Source organism: Chenopodium quinoa, unplaced genomic scaffold (genome assembly GCF_001683475.1).
Source record: "Chenopodium quinoa cultivar QQ74 unplaced genomic scaffold, ASM168347v1, whole genome shotgun sequence".
NCBI lineage: Eukaryota > Viridiplantae > Streptophyta > Magnoliopsida > Caryophyllales > Amaranthaceae > Chenopodium > Chenopodium quinoa.
In genome coordinates, this window is record NW_018742393.1 from 1,702,649 (window position 1) to 1,717,865 (window position 15,217).

At 33.4% G+C, this 15,217-nt stretch overlaps 2 protein-coding genes across 2 annotated transcripts; both read right to left on the minus strand.

Moving 5' to 3' along the window:
* Positions 1–1,043: 1,043 nt before the first annotated feature.
* LOC110701563 (GDSL esterase/lipase 7-like) lies at positions 1,044–4,342 on the minus strand. The gene is made up of 5 exons (XM_021879197.1): positions 3,921–4,342; positions 3,576–3,709; positions 1,912–2,154; positions 1,539–1,791; positions 1,044–1,411 (listed from the first exon to the last, which is right to left on the minus strand). The coding sequence occupies exons 1-5, from the start codon at positions 4,165–4,167 to the stop codon at positions 1,197–1,199; spliced, it is 1,092 nt and encodes a 363-aa protein (XP_021734889.1). The 5' UTR covers positions 4,168–4,342; the 3' UTR covers positions 1,044–1,196.
* A 1,496-nt stretch (positions 4,343–5,838) lies between these two features.
* LOC110703333 (GDSL esterase/lipase 7-like) lies at positions 5,839–10,174 on the minus strand. The gene is made up of 5 exons (XM_021881126.1): positions 9,009–10,174; positions 8,676–8,797; positions 6,813–7,055; positions 6,284–6,536; positions 5,839–6,071 (listed from the first exon to the last, which is right to left on the minus strand). Exons 1-5 carry the CDS (start codon positions 9,256–9,258, stop codon positions 5,857–5,859), a joined length of 1,083 nt encoding a protein of 360 aa, XP_021736818.1. The 5' UTR covers positions 9,259–10,174; the 3' UTR covers positions 5,839–5,856.
* Positions 10,175–15,217: the final 5,043 nt, after the last annotated feature.

Genomic DNA, 15,217 nt, shown 5'->3' on the forward strand with positions numbered 1-15,217 from the left:
AAGGTATGTAGGTCGTAGCTAACTAAATAACCTACATTAAGTACATTATTAATTTAACTATTATATATCTATGTAGGAAAGTCAATGTTTAGTTTAATAATTATGGTGCATATACATCAATCATATAGTCCATGAAATAATAACGCTGAGTTTGTTTAAGAATAATTGAATCTGTGAGCATGACATGCAAGCATGTCATATAAACATACAGTGATCAAGATAGGAAAAATTAATAGAGTCAATACTTGTCTTATTATATAAGTATACTTGGTAATTGTAATAAGTAGCATAATTGCATGTAATTAACTAAACATTAATATGATCTTTATGTATTATACTACGGTTATATATACCCTTGCTACGAACAAACCCTTATTACACTAGCTTTCCCATGCCCTGGAATGTTGAAAAGTATAGAAATTGGACTCGTACTTCCTTTCTTTTTTTGACCAATTAAATTTAAGTACTCAACAATGTCGAAGCAGGCCGCCCCTTGCCTTGATAGGAGCGTAAGGCTCACTAGGCTTATAATTCCATGTAAACACTACGTGAAGCTACTAAGGACTCAATCAACATTGGCAATATTAATATTAAGTTTCTTACTAGGTAACGCGTGCTATTATTGACACAAAAACATCAATGCAGCCAAAAAGGAGACCGAGAGAAGTACTTAGTAATTTGACACATATAATACGTAATCTTCATTACATATACTACGCCACAAGTTTCAATTCATAACTCGTTAATAATTGCAACAATTAAAATTTTTCATTAGTTATATACTACGTACGATATTGAATACGTTTTTTACTAGAGGATTTTTTTAAATAAAAATGTAACTGAGTACTTATATATGTAAAATGTTACTAAGCTGGAATTCCAACTGTTGTAATAACTAATAAGTTTAGTAAATTTCATCAAAAGCAGACTGCAACTCTGCAAGATTATATTGTTGGACACTTGGACTCCCCCACTAAGAGAAGTAACTCGGGGATAAATCCGTACTGTATTTAAAGGGGAATGCAAAAGTGTTACTAGCTTGTAAAATTTATCCTGCTTTTCAATTCATGAAATATCACAGAGTACAATATTGGCGCAATAAATCAAATAATAATATATGTGTTAATAATATCTTTATATCAATCAATGTTGACGTAATTGTCCATGCATTAGGTATCCATGCAAGCAAATGACAATTAAACTTGAGCAAGCTGTTGGATATTCATAGGGACGCAAACATCAGAACCATTGATACAATGAGATGCAATTACAGAATAAGTTGCTTGAGTTGGATGATAACCATCCCAAAAGTAGTGTTCGTTGGGGTTTGAGCATGGTGTTCTCCCCGGTTTGCATGACAATGTACCATTTATCCATGAGTCGCAACACGGATTGCTACTGTCGCTTAACCCTATAATATTACGTATGCACAAGTTAATTACTTTGAGGTTCATTCATTCGAAATTAGTTGTTCATAATAACAAAAATGACTGATCATGATTTGAGGACGTAAAAAGATTTAAAAAATGTTGGCATACCATATTTTGTGGGATTGATGATAGCATCATACCCTAATCCATGTGCTTTTCCAATAATAAAGTGTGAGTCTTGAAGAGTAGAAGTTAAATTCTTGAGCAATAATGCAAGCTGATTGTTGAACATTTTGACGATTTCATTTTTATTTTCATCACATTTATCATTTAACTTGGCCTTCCTAACAATTGATGGAATGCAACCAATTGGACCTAGCTCGAAAACCACAATCTTCCTCGCTCCCAAATCATATAGTTTCTGCATAATTAAAGGCAAAAAATCCAGTACTACTATTAATCAAAAGTTGTCACGTACAATCATGTAGTATATCACAAATTAAAAACGAAAATTAATATAAATAAATTAAAATAAACTCACTTGTAATTTTAAAGATAATTTCTTAGTAAGGAGTTGTGCAAATTGTTGAGGATTATATTGCAATCTTGTGTTTAAGATGCCAAAATAAGTGTTGATGTAATCATTATTTCCAACGGAGAAAATGAAAATGGACTTGACCATGTGTTGGGATAGCTCGGTTGAGGTTTCGAACTTTGAGGACAACTGTTTTTTCACGGTCTTTTCGAACATTATCATTTGTTCATCCAAATTCAAACACTCGCCCTGTAAATAAATGAGACATGTTTGAACATTTATATCTTTAGTTATATATTTATACTAATGTTTTGATTTTGAAATTACGATAATTAGTTGAAAGAAATTTGACAAATCTAGCTACATATGGATCATAATTAACTTCCATGATGTATTGCACAAAATTATTAAAGTATGAATTTTCACTATATGTATTTATTTAATTTTCTCTTATAATAATGTCACCACTAATGCACTAATAATCGAGTATCTTCTATGCATGTGGATTACACCATTGACCATTTTAAACTTAATATCTCTCCGTTATCTTTGGAGGTCTAAGTGAGGAATAATATAATTATTAAAGTAGCTTGTTAGGTGGTATTCTACACGTATGCATTGCAAAATAATATAATTTGAGTTGACCATGGATATATACTTAATGTACATTTTTTTTTTGAAAGAATTTACGTTAATATACATAGCAAAAGGTATATCGTAGTATAATTATTACTAACTAAGCATAGAGGGTCTAGTGGTAAGGTTTGCATATCACAACCTTGAGATTGTGGGATCAAAGTCCACTAGAGACACTTTGGGGGCCGGGGGGGGGGGATTCCCTTACCCTTCCCCCCACTCTCAATGTGCATGTCTAACCCGCTAACCCAGATTGGGAGGAGCTGTGAGAGGTTTCGGCCCAGTAGGACCCTTCTCCTTACCAACCCACCTAAACCAAATGTTAGTTTTTGCATTTTATTCAATGATTAAATGAACAATTATCATCTAAATGAGAAATAAGTACCCTTATTAGGTGCATCATACGCCTAGGTGTATATAACAATCTCTCGTAAATTAGCCCTTATATAGATAGTATTAAGATATATTATTGATTTTTATTTAGGGAACATGATGGAAATACGTTGGGCCTAAAATGGTAAGAAATACATACTAATTTATCATATCACATTAAAATAATGAAATGAGCAAAATGTTTTCTAAGTGAATATGTACCATACCAATGTCCTACCAATGGATCAATTCTCATTATCCAATCAAGTGCATCATACATTAAAGCTACTGGCATTTATATTTAGCTGAATTTGTATATTACGTAGTATATGAAACCATATTGCTATACTTCGTATAAATTTTTTCAATATTCCTTTCTGTTGAGATACAGTCTTTTCAAACAACACATAATGTTCCCCTTTTATGAAAGAAGAGAAAGTCAAATACTTTTATTACATTAAGGGGCTATATATTCCTATTCCATATGTTTTTGAAGTTAAACCTTTTTGGAATTGTAAAGTGGACTCTCTCTTGACATCGAATGTGACCATGCCTAACACTATCAATTCAAACTTGTGGTATATGAATACTATGTAATAATTTCAACCAAATTATTCAAAATATAGGAGAAATAAGTAATTAAAGGAGATGAATTTACTTACAATAAACTTTCCAGTTTCAAAAAGAATTCCACAAGATCCAGAGGCATAGTTATACCCCATATACGACTTTGATCTTAACAGTGTTGATACGCTAGCAATTCGAGGTGGAGGATACGGCAGTCCAAGATAATCAGCTGCATACATATCAAACTCGTCAAGTCAATCAAATACTCCTACAAATTCATATTAAGAAGTTATCAATTCAGTCTTGGCTCAGTGGTTAAGACTGATGAGTAGACGAGTGGTTAAGATTGAGACAAAGGTTACAGGTTCAAATCTACCTCCCTTAAACATTAGTATTAATCATTGTTTAATAAATAGAGAGTAAGAATTATTAGAACATACCTATGAAATCGACAACGGTTTTGCCATTAGTGAATCTTCCAGTAGGTATACCTCCAGGAAATTCATGGCCATACGGAGGGTAATTAGCCTTAGCCAATGTAGGCAACAAATTATTGTTTCCACTATCAAAAATTGAATCACCAAAGATATAAAGCGCAGGAACAAGAGGTGGTGGTGAACTACATTTCGTACACAAAAAGTTTGAGAAAAATAATAATATGTACAAGATTTTTTCTATTGGTACCATTTTTATTTTACTTTTGTGCAACTTTTTTTTTTAATCTATTTAATTAAATGGGAAATTAGATAGATGGGGTTACAAACAATCTAACATGAAAGTCCCATTTATTTCTGGAAATGAGTAGGATTTATGTTGCTTTTTATAGAAGGAAGAATATGAAAAGGTACTTCAAGGAGTAGTGAATAATGATGCAATCCGCGTATAATAATTGATTGAGCCACGAGGATACCATACCATGCAATTGCATCATTAGATAAACAATTAATTAAACAATACTTCCATTTTTTCGAAATTTTACCGTTTCTTTTTAACAAGTGACCAAGAACACTCGTTAGAAAACTAGCTTTAAACAATCTCTTATTCGAAAGTTTTTTATTGACAAAAATCTACTAATCGAAGGACCGGACCGTATGTCTCAACATATAGTGATTTATAAGTAATTGTTATTTTTTACGGAAAAGGTATGATTTTTTGCAGACAAATGCGCACAATAGAGTGCCAGGCCAATTTTTGTATTATGCAGAAATTTGATTGATGGTGGTGGATTTGATTTTTATCATCATCGGAACAAATTGAAGTGAAGACAAAACTTACCTTAAATAATATCTTAGCCTAAAATTTCATCAAACAAACAAAAATGGCTAGAATTCATCGATCGATAAGATTCAAAGTACTCTCTATCCAATGTAATCCATGTGTTAGTAGTATTGAACTATTATTTGTTAATAATTGGGTCAAAAATATCAAATGATACAAGTATATCAATATAGGTTATATGGCCTAACTTGTTGATTACTCCGGCTATGTTTCATTTGGTAACTCTACAAGTATATACTTCGGATATAAACTAGTTCCTTACCGGAGCATGCATGCTCGGATATGTATTACAAGAAAAAAAAAAATTATTTGTATAAATTACTATTTCGTATAAGTTTGTATTCACTAATTTTTTTTACATGTTATTTTTTTCTTAAGGAAAAAAGGGAAAAAAAATTGGACGGAATTTTTTTTTTGTCGTGAATTCAACACGTGTACTTTTGGGATAATTTTGGTGATATCTTTTATATATACTTCCTCTGTCCCTTATTTTTGCTTCATTTGGCTTTTCACAATCTCCAGGTCGTATTTTAAAACGTCTAGATCATTATTTTCATACACGTAAAACTTATAAATACGTGACGTTAATAAAATATAAAATGAGACGCATTTAACTGTACAAATCCCACATGACTATATTATTTCTTATAAATTAACGGTAATATATGATTAAAGTTTTCAAATTTTGACCTACAAAATGACAATGGGGCAAAAATAAAGGGACGGAGGGAGTAGTACAGAGGTTGACTAACGTAAGATCAAATCTTGTACTTGCGCTTTACAGTTATGACATCTATTAGCTGATCTTTATTCTTTAATTGTCAATCTTCTCAAAAGCATACAAGTGATAAGTAAATTATTTTCAGCATATTTTCATTGAATCACTTTGTCATTATACATTTAGGTGGTGAAAAATCTTGTTCATTTTTTTTTTTTTAATAAAAACGATAATAACTCCAATCTCATGGTTAAGGGAAAAAAAATCATCTACCTAGTTATTTCTTTGATTTTTAATATAAAAAAAATGTGCTAATATCTATGAATAATGTTGACCTATTTGTCCAAGCATTAACTCGCTAATTAAGCCAGAAACTGTATTTAAACTTGAACAAGTTGCTGGATGTTCATAGGAACGCAAACATCAGAGCCACTGATACATTGAGATGCAATAACAGAACATGTTGCTTGAGTTAGATGATAGCCATCCCAAAAGTAGTGTTCGTCGGGGGCTGAGCATGGTGTTTCCACCGGTATGCATGAGAATGTACCATTTCCCCATGCATTGCAACACGGATTGCTACTATCTCTTAACCCTGTAACATTACATGTACATGAGTCACTTCAAGGTCCATTCATTTAAATTAGTTGTCAATAATAAGAATTGGCCGATTGGGCACGTTAAAACTATATTGCATATGAAATACTACCTCCGTTTTTTTTTTTATCTGCAACTTTGAGGAATATTTGTGAGACATAAAATATTAGTATGAAGTATATGAAAATGGCTTAAATAATGTTGGCATACCATATTTTGAGGGATTGATGACAGCATCATATCCTAGTCCATGTGCTTTTCCGATAATAAAATGCGAGTCTTGGAGAGTAGAAGTTAAATTCTTGAGCAATAATGCAAGTTGAGTGTTGAACATATTAACGATTTCATTTTTATTTTCATCGCATTTTCCATTTAGCTTTGAACTCCTTACAATTGATGGAATGCAACCAATTGGACCTAGCTCGAACACCACAATCTTCCTTGCTCCAAAATTATATAGTTTCTGCCAATTTACAAAGAAAATGTATCGAATTCATTTATAACATGCATAATTTACTATTTATATTTTTTTATTATTTGCAACAAGGGGTATTATTTGTGAGACATAACATATTTCTTAGTGGCAAATAATAAGAAACTGAGGTAGTAGTATAATTTTTAAAGATTATAGTAAGTAAATAAAGATTCTAGACTTAGGTACATACGTACAATGTTGTTTTCGAATATAATCTCATTATAACACAAAAAAAATCTATATAAAAATTGATAAAATGAATACCTGTAATTTTAGTGATAATGTATCAACGAGGAGTTGTGCGAATTGTCGAGGATTATATTGTTTCCTTGTCTTAAAAGGACCAAAATAAGTGTTGATGTAATCATTATTTCCCACTGAGAAAATGAAAATGGACTTGGCCATGTATTGGGAAAGCTCGGCTGAGTTTTTGTACTTTGAGGACAACTGTTTTTCCACTGTCTCTTTGAACATTCTCATTTGTTCATCCAAATTCAAGCATTCACCCTGCAAAGTGAAAAAAGCGTGTTTAATCATAAATATCTTTAATTATAAATTTTTTTAAATACAGTAATAAAAGTTGATATTCTGTATAATAGTGTAATACAAGACAAATTTAATAAAATTTCATGCGAAAATATTTACTCCTTATTTATTTTTATGGAATAGATTTTTTTTTTCCCCTTAAAAAGAATCTTTTAACTAGTTTAGATTTACAAATTCTATGATAATCATGGGCCATGGACATTAGAGATTTAGAGACACTACACTTAAATCATCAGAACTTTCTTTACACACTTTTTTCGAACTTTTTTTGTTTACTTTGGAAAATGTGTGGGCCTCACTGTCTTGTAGCCCATATGAACACTCTTTGGTCAAGTTTGACTTAGGTAGTTCACTTTACTACTATAGCACTTCCCAAATTCCAACCCAAATCCAATTGGACTATAAGTCTTGCAACACACACTCTTTTTTCCCCAAATAGGCACATACTTTACTTGAGCAAACAAAATTAAAAATGCTTGGAAAAAAAAAAAAAAAAAAATAAGCTTACATACATCCAGCCATCTAGGATATTTTTAAACGCGGAATATTTAAAATAAACGAAACATCAAAAATTTGGCTAGGACTTAAAAGTCTATCCTGCCTTATCTATTTGGGGTACCGATAATTAGAGACTATAATTCGCTTATGACTTATCACTACATGCTTATGTAGCTTAGCTAATTGGGACGGAAGAAGTAGCTAAATCGATTAAGTATATAGAATACATGTTTATGAACAAACATATAATTTGACTTTGAAAACATACATGGTAATATGGTACATTATAATAATTCAATCTCCATGGTATGTAAGGCGCAAATAAGTGAATAGCAATTGCCCTTCAATTTCGATGACAACTACGTAAATTCTTGAATATATGATCTCCAATAAATATTATGATGTCGGAAGATCAAAAAGTGTGATTTTTTACTTTATTTATTTGATTTACTGTCATAATTATATCACCACTAAGCCACTAATCGAGTAGGATAAGAGGTGGTATTGTACACGTATGCGTACAATAGTTAAGATAGGTAAATTAGCCAAAATAAAGAAGAGTAATAAAGAATTTATCTTGATTTAGGACATACAATGAAGATAAGTTGGGCCTAAAATGGCAAAAAAAATAATATATATATATATATATATATATACACTGATATGCGTGTCAATGTTCCATATTGGTATATCACATTGAAATGAGCAAAAATATTTCTAAGACACAATCAACGGCACCATGAGAATATAGAGTTATAAGAGCGAGTGATGAGAATCGATTTTAAAGATTACATGAAATTGGGAAAACTTTAACCACTTGAATTATCCCTTATTCTCATAGTCATATATATGAGTGTGAAAGCACCATATTAGACGTGTATAATGTATATGTATAATATATTAGTAAATCCTATCTAACATAATGAAACTTTAAAAACGATAATTTACCAAATAAATAGCAGTAACTCCATAATAATATTTTAAAAAAAATTCACTCTATAATAAGGTTAATTATTGTCATAAGGATGATAAATTAAAATTAGAGTCTAAATTAATATAGAAATGAGTTTGTGTATTGCTTACAATAAACTTTCCGGTTTCAGGAAGAATTCCGCAAGATCCAGAGGCATAGTTATACCCCATATATGACGTCGGCCGGAATACACTAACTCGCGGTGGAGGATACGGCACGCCTAGGTAGTCAGCTACATAGCAAAATCAAACCAATCAATTTAAGCTCATATCAAAATTTCGAATATGTTTTCATTTTACACTGTACCATAATTGTTTATAAATTTCAAGGGAGCAAGAACTAAGAAACTAATGTAATAAATTTCACTATAATTCATGTGTATACGTTAAAACTAAAAAATAAGAAAACACCGCATATAATAAGAGTAAAATTGTGTTACGTACCTATAAAATCAACAACGGTTTTTCCATTAGTAAATCTTCCCGTAGGCAAACTTCCAGGAAAATCAAGACCATATGGAAAATAATTAGCCTTAGCTAATGTAGGCAATAAATTATTATTCCCACTATCGAATAATGAATCACCAAAAATATATAGCGCAGGAACAAGAGGTTGTGGTGAACTACACTTTGTGGACAGAAAATTCGAGATAAATAAGAATAATATGTGAAAGAATATATTTCTTGGAACCATTATTTTTTAATTTTTTTTTTTGTAGAAATATGGAGCTTTTTGATGTATTTATATGGAAAAATATGAGTGTTGCGTAAAGCCTGAAAAAATAGGAGTTATCAAATACAAACAGTAACATGAAAGCCACATTTATATATGAAAATGAAAATTAGTGGGATTTATAAATTATGTTGCTTTTTAAAGAGGGAAGAATATGAAAAGAAAAGGGGTTCAAGATTAATGATGCAATCCGCGTCAATCGTCACGTTGCTTTCTTGCTAATATGGGAAATAATCATTTTTATTTTATTTGTTGACAACTTTGAGAGATTTTGGAAGAATTTCAGTGGACAAATTGATTGTGTCTTTTCCTTGAGGATACCGTTTAATATTTTTTTTTTTTTTTTACTGTTTAAAGAGTCTCGAGGGCGGGTGATGAGAATCGATTCCAAGGTTTTTTGGAATCGGGAGGAAAGTTCTAACCACTTGAGCTATACCTCACTCGTAGGATACCGTTCAATTTTGGATACATGATTAAGTAATATCGTTCTCTCGGTACATGACCTAAACTGTCGATCTAACAACTTGACGATTAGTAAGTGTCTAATTGTATATGTAATTTTGCATTAAGGAGTATTAGTTTCACTTAAAGAAAATCCTTATAAACTATTTTTAAATTAGGAAATGGCCCTGGTAAAATTTGGTATCATGCATCATTTTGGATAGACAATTAAATGATTTGTTATTTGTACATGGCTTAAACAAACTATCTAATGAATTGACAAATGACGATTGACAACCTTTTTAAAAAAAAAAAATATGACGATTGACAAATGTCTAATTGTGAGAGTGAAGTATAGCTCAAGTGGTTAGAGCTCTCCTTCCGATTTCTGGAGATATTGGGATCGATTTTCATCACCCGCCCTCGTGGCTCTTTAAACACCCAAAAAAAAAAAAAAAAAAAAAAAAAAAAAAAAAAGTCTAAATATCAAAGCATTATTATTTTATATTATAAAATATTCCACAATTGAGAAATGTGAATTTAAGGGAATTTGTTTATATTATTGACTTTTGAAATGATCGAACATGGAAAGATTTTATTCTTATTTATTTCTCCATACACTAATTCCTTCCCTAAAGTATAAGTTAGCTTAGGAAGTGTCCATATACACCCATTAGAAATATCAATACCAGATGAATAGCGTATCCGATGAATAGCGTATATGATACGGAATATGAGTTAGATTAATAAGTGCACGTCCATTCGTTATTCGTTAGAAAACCGAACAATGATTAAAATAATCAATCACTAGTTCACTACTCATCCAAAAAATTTCTCAATGATCAAAATTTATGACGAAGTAGTAAGTTGTGCCGCATTATGTTGGATCAATTTGCAGGCTGGTATTCAACTATTCATAATGTACAATGTGAAATTTGCCACATATACAAACATTCAAACACAGAGACAAATAATGCATACAATAGAGTACATAATCAGCAGTTTTCTGTATTATACAGAAAAATTGATTGAGATAACGATGGATTTTTTTGTATTTCTCATCATCAAGACAAATTCAAGTGGAGACATATCTTACCTTGAATAATGTTAAACTTCAATAAAACAATTAGGAGAAAACAACTTAATGAGCCTTTACTATTAAACACATATATATAGGCTTACAACATTAACCTAACATGCCAAAAACTCCTAACAAGATATATACAAATATATTCACAAAATATATCTCATAGCATAATTATATCCTAACACTCCCCCTCAAGTCGGAGCATGTAAATCACGAATGCCCAACTTGTTAAGAAGAAAACCAAACTGTCGTTTCCCAAGTGCCTTCGTCAAAATATCTGCTAACTGATGACCGGTAGGAACATACGCAGTAGCTAGATTACCATTCACCAACTCATCACGAACAAAGTGACAATCTGCCTCTATATGCTTAGTACGATCATGAAAAACGGGATTTTTAGCAATATGGAGAGCAGATTGACTGTCACAATACAACTTCATAGGCTTAGGATGCAAAATACCAAGAGAGGACAACAAAGATTTCAACCACTTTAATTCACAAGTTGTAACTGCCATAGCACGATACTCAGCTTCAGCAGAAGAATGAGATACTGTCGGTTGTTTCTTAGTCTTCCACGAGACAGGGGAACGACCAAGAAAAACCATATAACCAGACAAAGAACGACGAGTCAAAGGACATGCTGCCCAATCACTGTCACAGAAAGCCGTCAAACACATGTCCTTCATAGGACGTAACAATATACCCTGACCAGGACTACCTTTGATATAGCGAAGTACCCTGATTGGTGCATCCCAATGTTGCACCTGCGGGTTACTCAAAAACTGTGCAAGAGTATGAACAGAGTAACTCAACTCTGGACGAGTTACAGATAAATAAACAAGTCGCCCAACTAAGGCGACGATACTGATCAGGTTGAGAGAATGGCTCCCCTTCGGCATATGCCAAACGATGGTTCTGCTCCATAGGTGTATCAATAGGCTTACAACCTAACATACCTGCCTCAGATAATACATCTAAAGCGTATTTACCCTGAGATAAAAATATACCTTCCGGGCCACGAGCAACTTCAATGCCCAAAAAATACTTCAACACACCAAGATCTTTTATATGAAAGCATGTACTCAAATACGATTTAAAACGAATAATCGCATCATGAGAGGAACCCGCAATAATAAGATCATCAACATAGACAAGTACATGCAGAGAGACTGATCCCTGAATATAACTGAATAATGAATAATCTGCATACGATTGCTTGAAACCATACGATTTCAAGGCATTAGACAATTTAGAAAACCACTGTCGAGGAGCTTGTTTCAGACCATATAGAGACTTACGCAACCTACAAACCTTCCCTGGAGTAGGACAGTTATAACCTGGAGGTAACTGCATATACACCTCCTCCTCCAAATCACCATGAAGAAAAGCATTATGAACATCCATTTGATGCAACTCCCAATTTAAAGAAGCAGCAACAGAAAGAAAGAGTCTAACATTCCCCATTTTTGCCACAGGGGAAAAAGTCTCGTGATAATCAACACCTGCAACCTGTCGATTGCCATACACAACAAGACGACCTTTAAGTCGCTCTAATTCACCTGTAGATGTATATTTAATTTTATACACCCAACCACTACCAATAACCTTCTTACCTGGAGGTAAGTCCTCCAATGTCCACGTGCCATTTCGTTCAAGAGCATCAATTTCTTCTTTCATCGCCTTACGCCACCCTACATGTTTCACAGCTTCACTAAACGAGGAAGGTTCTCTACCCTTTGAAACTGATGTCAGAAAACACTTGTGTCTCACAGAAAAGTTGTTATAATCAACATAACAAGCTATATCAAATTGTTTACCTGAAGAACTTGATTGAGAGACGGGAGCAGTAGTTGTTGATGGAGTGGGGTCTATTGCCTGTCGAACAACCGTATTAGTCACATAACCACGAAGCTTCGAGGATGGAATTTTTGTACGATGACCACGACCCAAAACCTCAACATTGTTAGGAGTATTACCCCCTGCCACGTCATTGTGAGCACTCGTTCTCCCCCTCAACTCAAGAGAGGCAGTAGCAACACCATTTCCAATTGAATCATTATCAAGCACATGCATATTGTTAACATCACCATGCAAAGAATCACTATTACCATGCATATTATTAACCTCCACAGTAGCATGCATATCTTGCAAAGAGGCCACATCAGAAGCACTAACAGTCTCACGAACAGGTGTAGGCACATGCAAATCATTATCAAAGTCTTCATCATCCCACAATCTAACTTGATTAAAATAATTTTCCCATTGCACTTTCTCCGACTCATCAAATATATCAATAAAAGGAAAAGTATCTTCAACAAATTGCACATCTCGGCTTATTAAAAACTCATTAGTCTCTAAATCATAAAACCTCCATCCTTTTTTTCCATATGGATAACCAACAAAAATACACCATCGAGACTTTGAGTCAAATTTGTCCTTAGCACGCGAATTATTCACAACATAACTCAAACAACCAAAAACACGCACTTCATCATAAGAAGGAGGTTTACCAAATAAACATTCATGAGGGGATTTTCCTTGTAAGATGGGAGTCGGAGTCAAATTGATAAGATGAACCGCAGCTAAAACACATTCCCCCCAAAAATACTTAGGTAATTTAGCTTGAAAACGTAAAGCCCGTGCAACATTTAAGATGTGCTTATGTTTTCTCTCAACACGACCATTTTGTTGTGCAGTATCAACACACGATGTTTGATGCAATATTCCTTTTTTACCGAAAAAGGACCTTAAACTCAAGAACTCTTGCCCATTATCACTTCTCAAAATTTTAATCTTTTTATTAAATTGAGTTTTAATCAAAGAATAAAAATTACGAACCAAAGTTCCCACTTCATGTTTTCCAATCATCAAATATACCCATGTTGCACGAGAATAATCATCCACAATAGTAAGAAAATATCTAGCATTACAACTAGACGATACTCTATTCGGACCCCAAATATCACAATGTATCAAATCAAACAAACCAGATGCTTTATTCATACTCAAAGGAAAAGAGTTTCGGGGTTGTTTACCCATAAAACAAATATGACAATCAAACACACCACACTTTTTATTCATACTACTACTAGCTACTCCAAGTAAAGAAGAAACTACTTTCATAGAAGGATGACCTAAATGCCTATGCCATAACATACTTGCATCTGGAACCACCACAGAATTGACTTGAAAACTACGAGCACGGACCGACCGAAAGAGATAGACCCCATTATACTGCACCCCCGCTCCAATCAGGTTCTCCAAAGTGCGGTCCTGAATAGTACATAGCTTGTTAGTGAAAAGAACAATATAGTTTTGCTTTTCTAATAATTGAGACACTGACAATAAATTACAATTTAATTCGGGAACAAATAAAACATTGTCTAATATTAAACCATCACTCAATTTTATTTTCCCTTCTTTAGTGGCCGTAGTACTTTTCCCATTAGGCAAACCAACGGGAGGTAAAATATCACGTAAATTATAAAACAATTTTAAGTCACCCGACATGTGATTTGATGCTCCAGTATCAATTATCCACTCATCCGAATTATACATACCATGAGAATTATTGTCAGTTGAAGGAGGGGTTTTTACACCCTTAATTGCACTCATAAATTGAACCCACTGTTCATTACTCAAAGTTGGAGCACTTGTACGGTCAACATCATTAATATCATCACCATTATATTGCTTTGAGCTACTGCTCACACTGCTAGCAAACCCACGACCACTAGAACCTTGCGCACGACCACCACGGCCACCTCTACTTGACCCACGACCACCACGCCCACTAGAATTAAAAGATTCGGGCCAGCCATGTAGATCAAAACACTTCTCCTTCACATGACCCTTTTTGCCACAATGATCACATACACGAGATTCACCACTACTCGACCAAGTAGTCCGACCCTGAGCCGTACCAGACGCAGCAAACCCAACAGCACCATCTGGACGATTATCGTGAGCATCCGAGACAGTTTTCTTGCGTTCATCCGACACAACCTTTGCATACGCCACATTGAGAGAAGGAATAGGGTCCATCATGAGGAGAGTAGACACCACATTGCCAAATTTCTTTGGGTCTAAACCAATACAAAATTGATGGAGTAATTCACTCTCAACAATTTTAGCATATTCAGGAGCAGCTGTACACATACACTTGGGAATTTTGACATAACTAGCCAACTCATCTTATAATTTATGTAACTCACCAAAATACACCGCCACCGGCCTACCACGTTGCTTGCAATCTACAATTTGAGCCTTTAACTCTAGAATACGAGGGCCATTGCCAAGGGAATATCTATCACGTAGATCATCCCACAAAGACTTGACATGGTCTGGAAATCGAACAGTGGATCGCACAGAAAGATCCAATGTATTAACAAT

Excerpts from the sequence above, each read along its gene's own strand:
- LOC110701563 (XM_021879197.1), bottom strand. The coding sequence starts at position 4,167 with ATGGTACCAATAGAAAAAATCTTGTACATATTATTATTTTTCTCAAAC. Across the intron at positions 3,710-3,920 it reads AACCGTTGTCGATTTCATAG|CTGATTATCTTGGACTGCCG; the intron begins GTATGTTCTAAT and ends ATATGTATGCAG. Across the intron at positions 2,155-3,575 it reads TTGAAACTGGAAAGTTTATT|GGCGAGTGTTTGAATTTGGA; the intron begins GTAAGTAAATTC and ends ATTTATTTACAG.
- LOC110703333 (XM_021881126.1), bottom strand. The coding sequence starts at position 9,258 with ATGGTTCCAAGAAATATATTCTTTCACATATTATTCTTATTTATCTCG. Across the intron at positions 8,798-9,008 it reads AACCGTTGTTGATTTTATAG|CTGACTACCTAGGCGTGCCG; the intron begins GTACGTAACACA and ends TTTGCTATGTAG. Across the intron at positions 6,072-6,283 it reads CATCAATCCCTCAAAATATG|GGTTAAGAGATAGTAGCAAT; the intron begins GTATGCCAACAT and ends GTAATGTTACAG.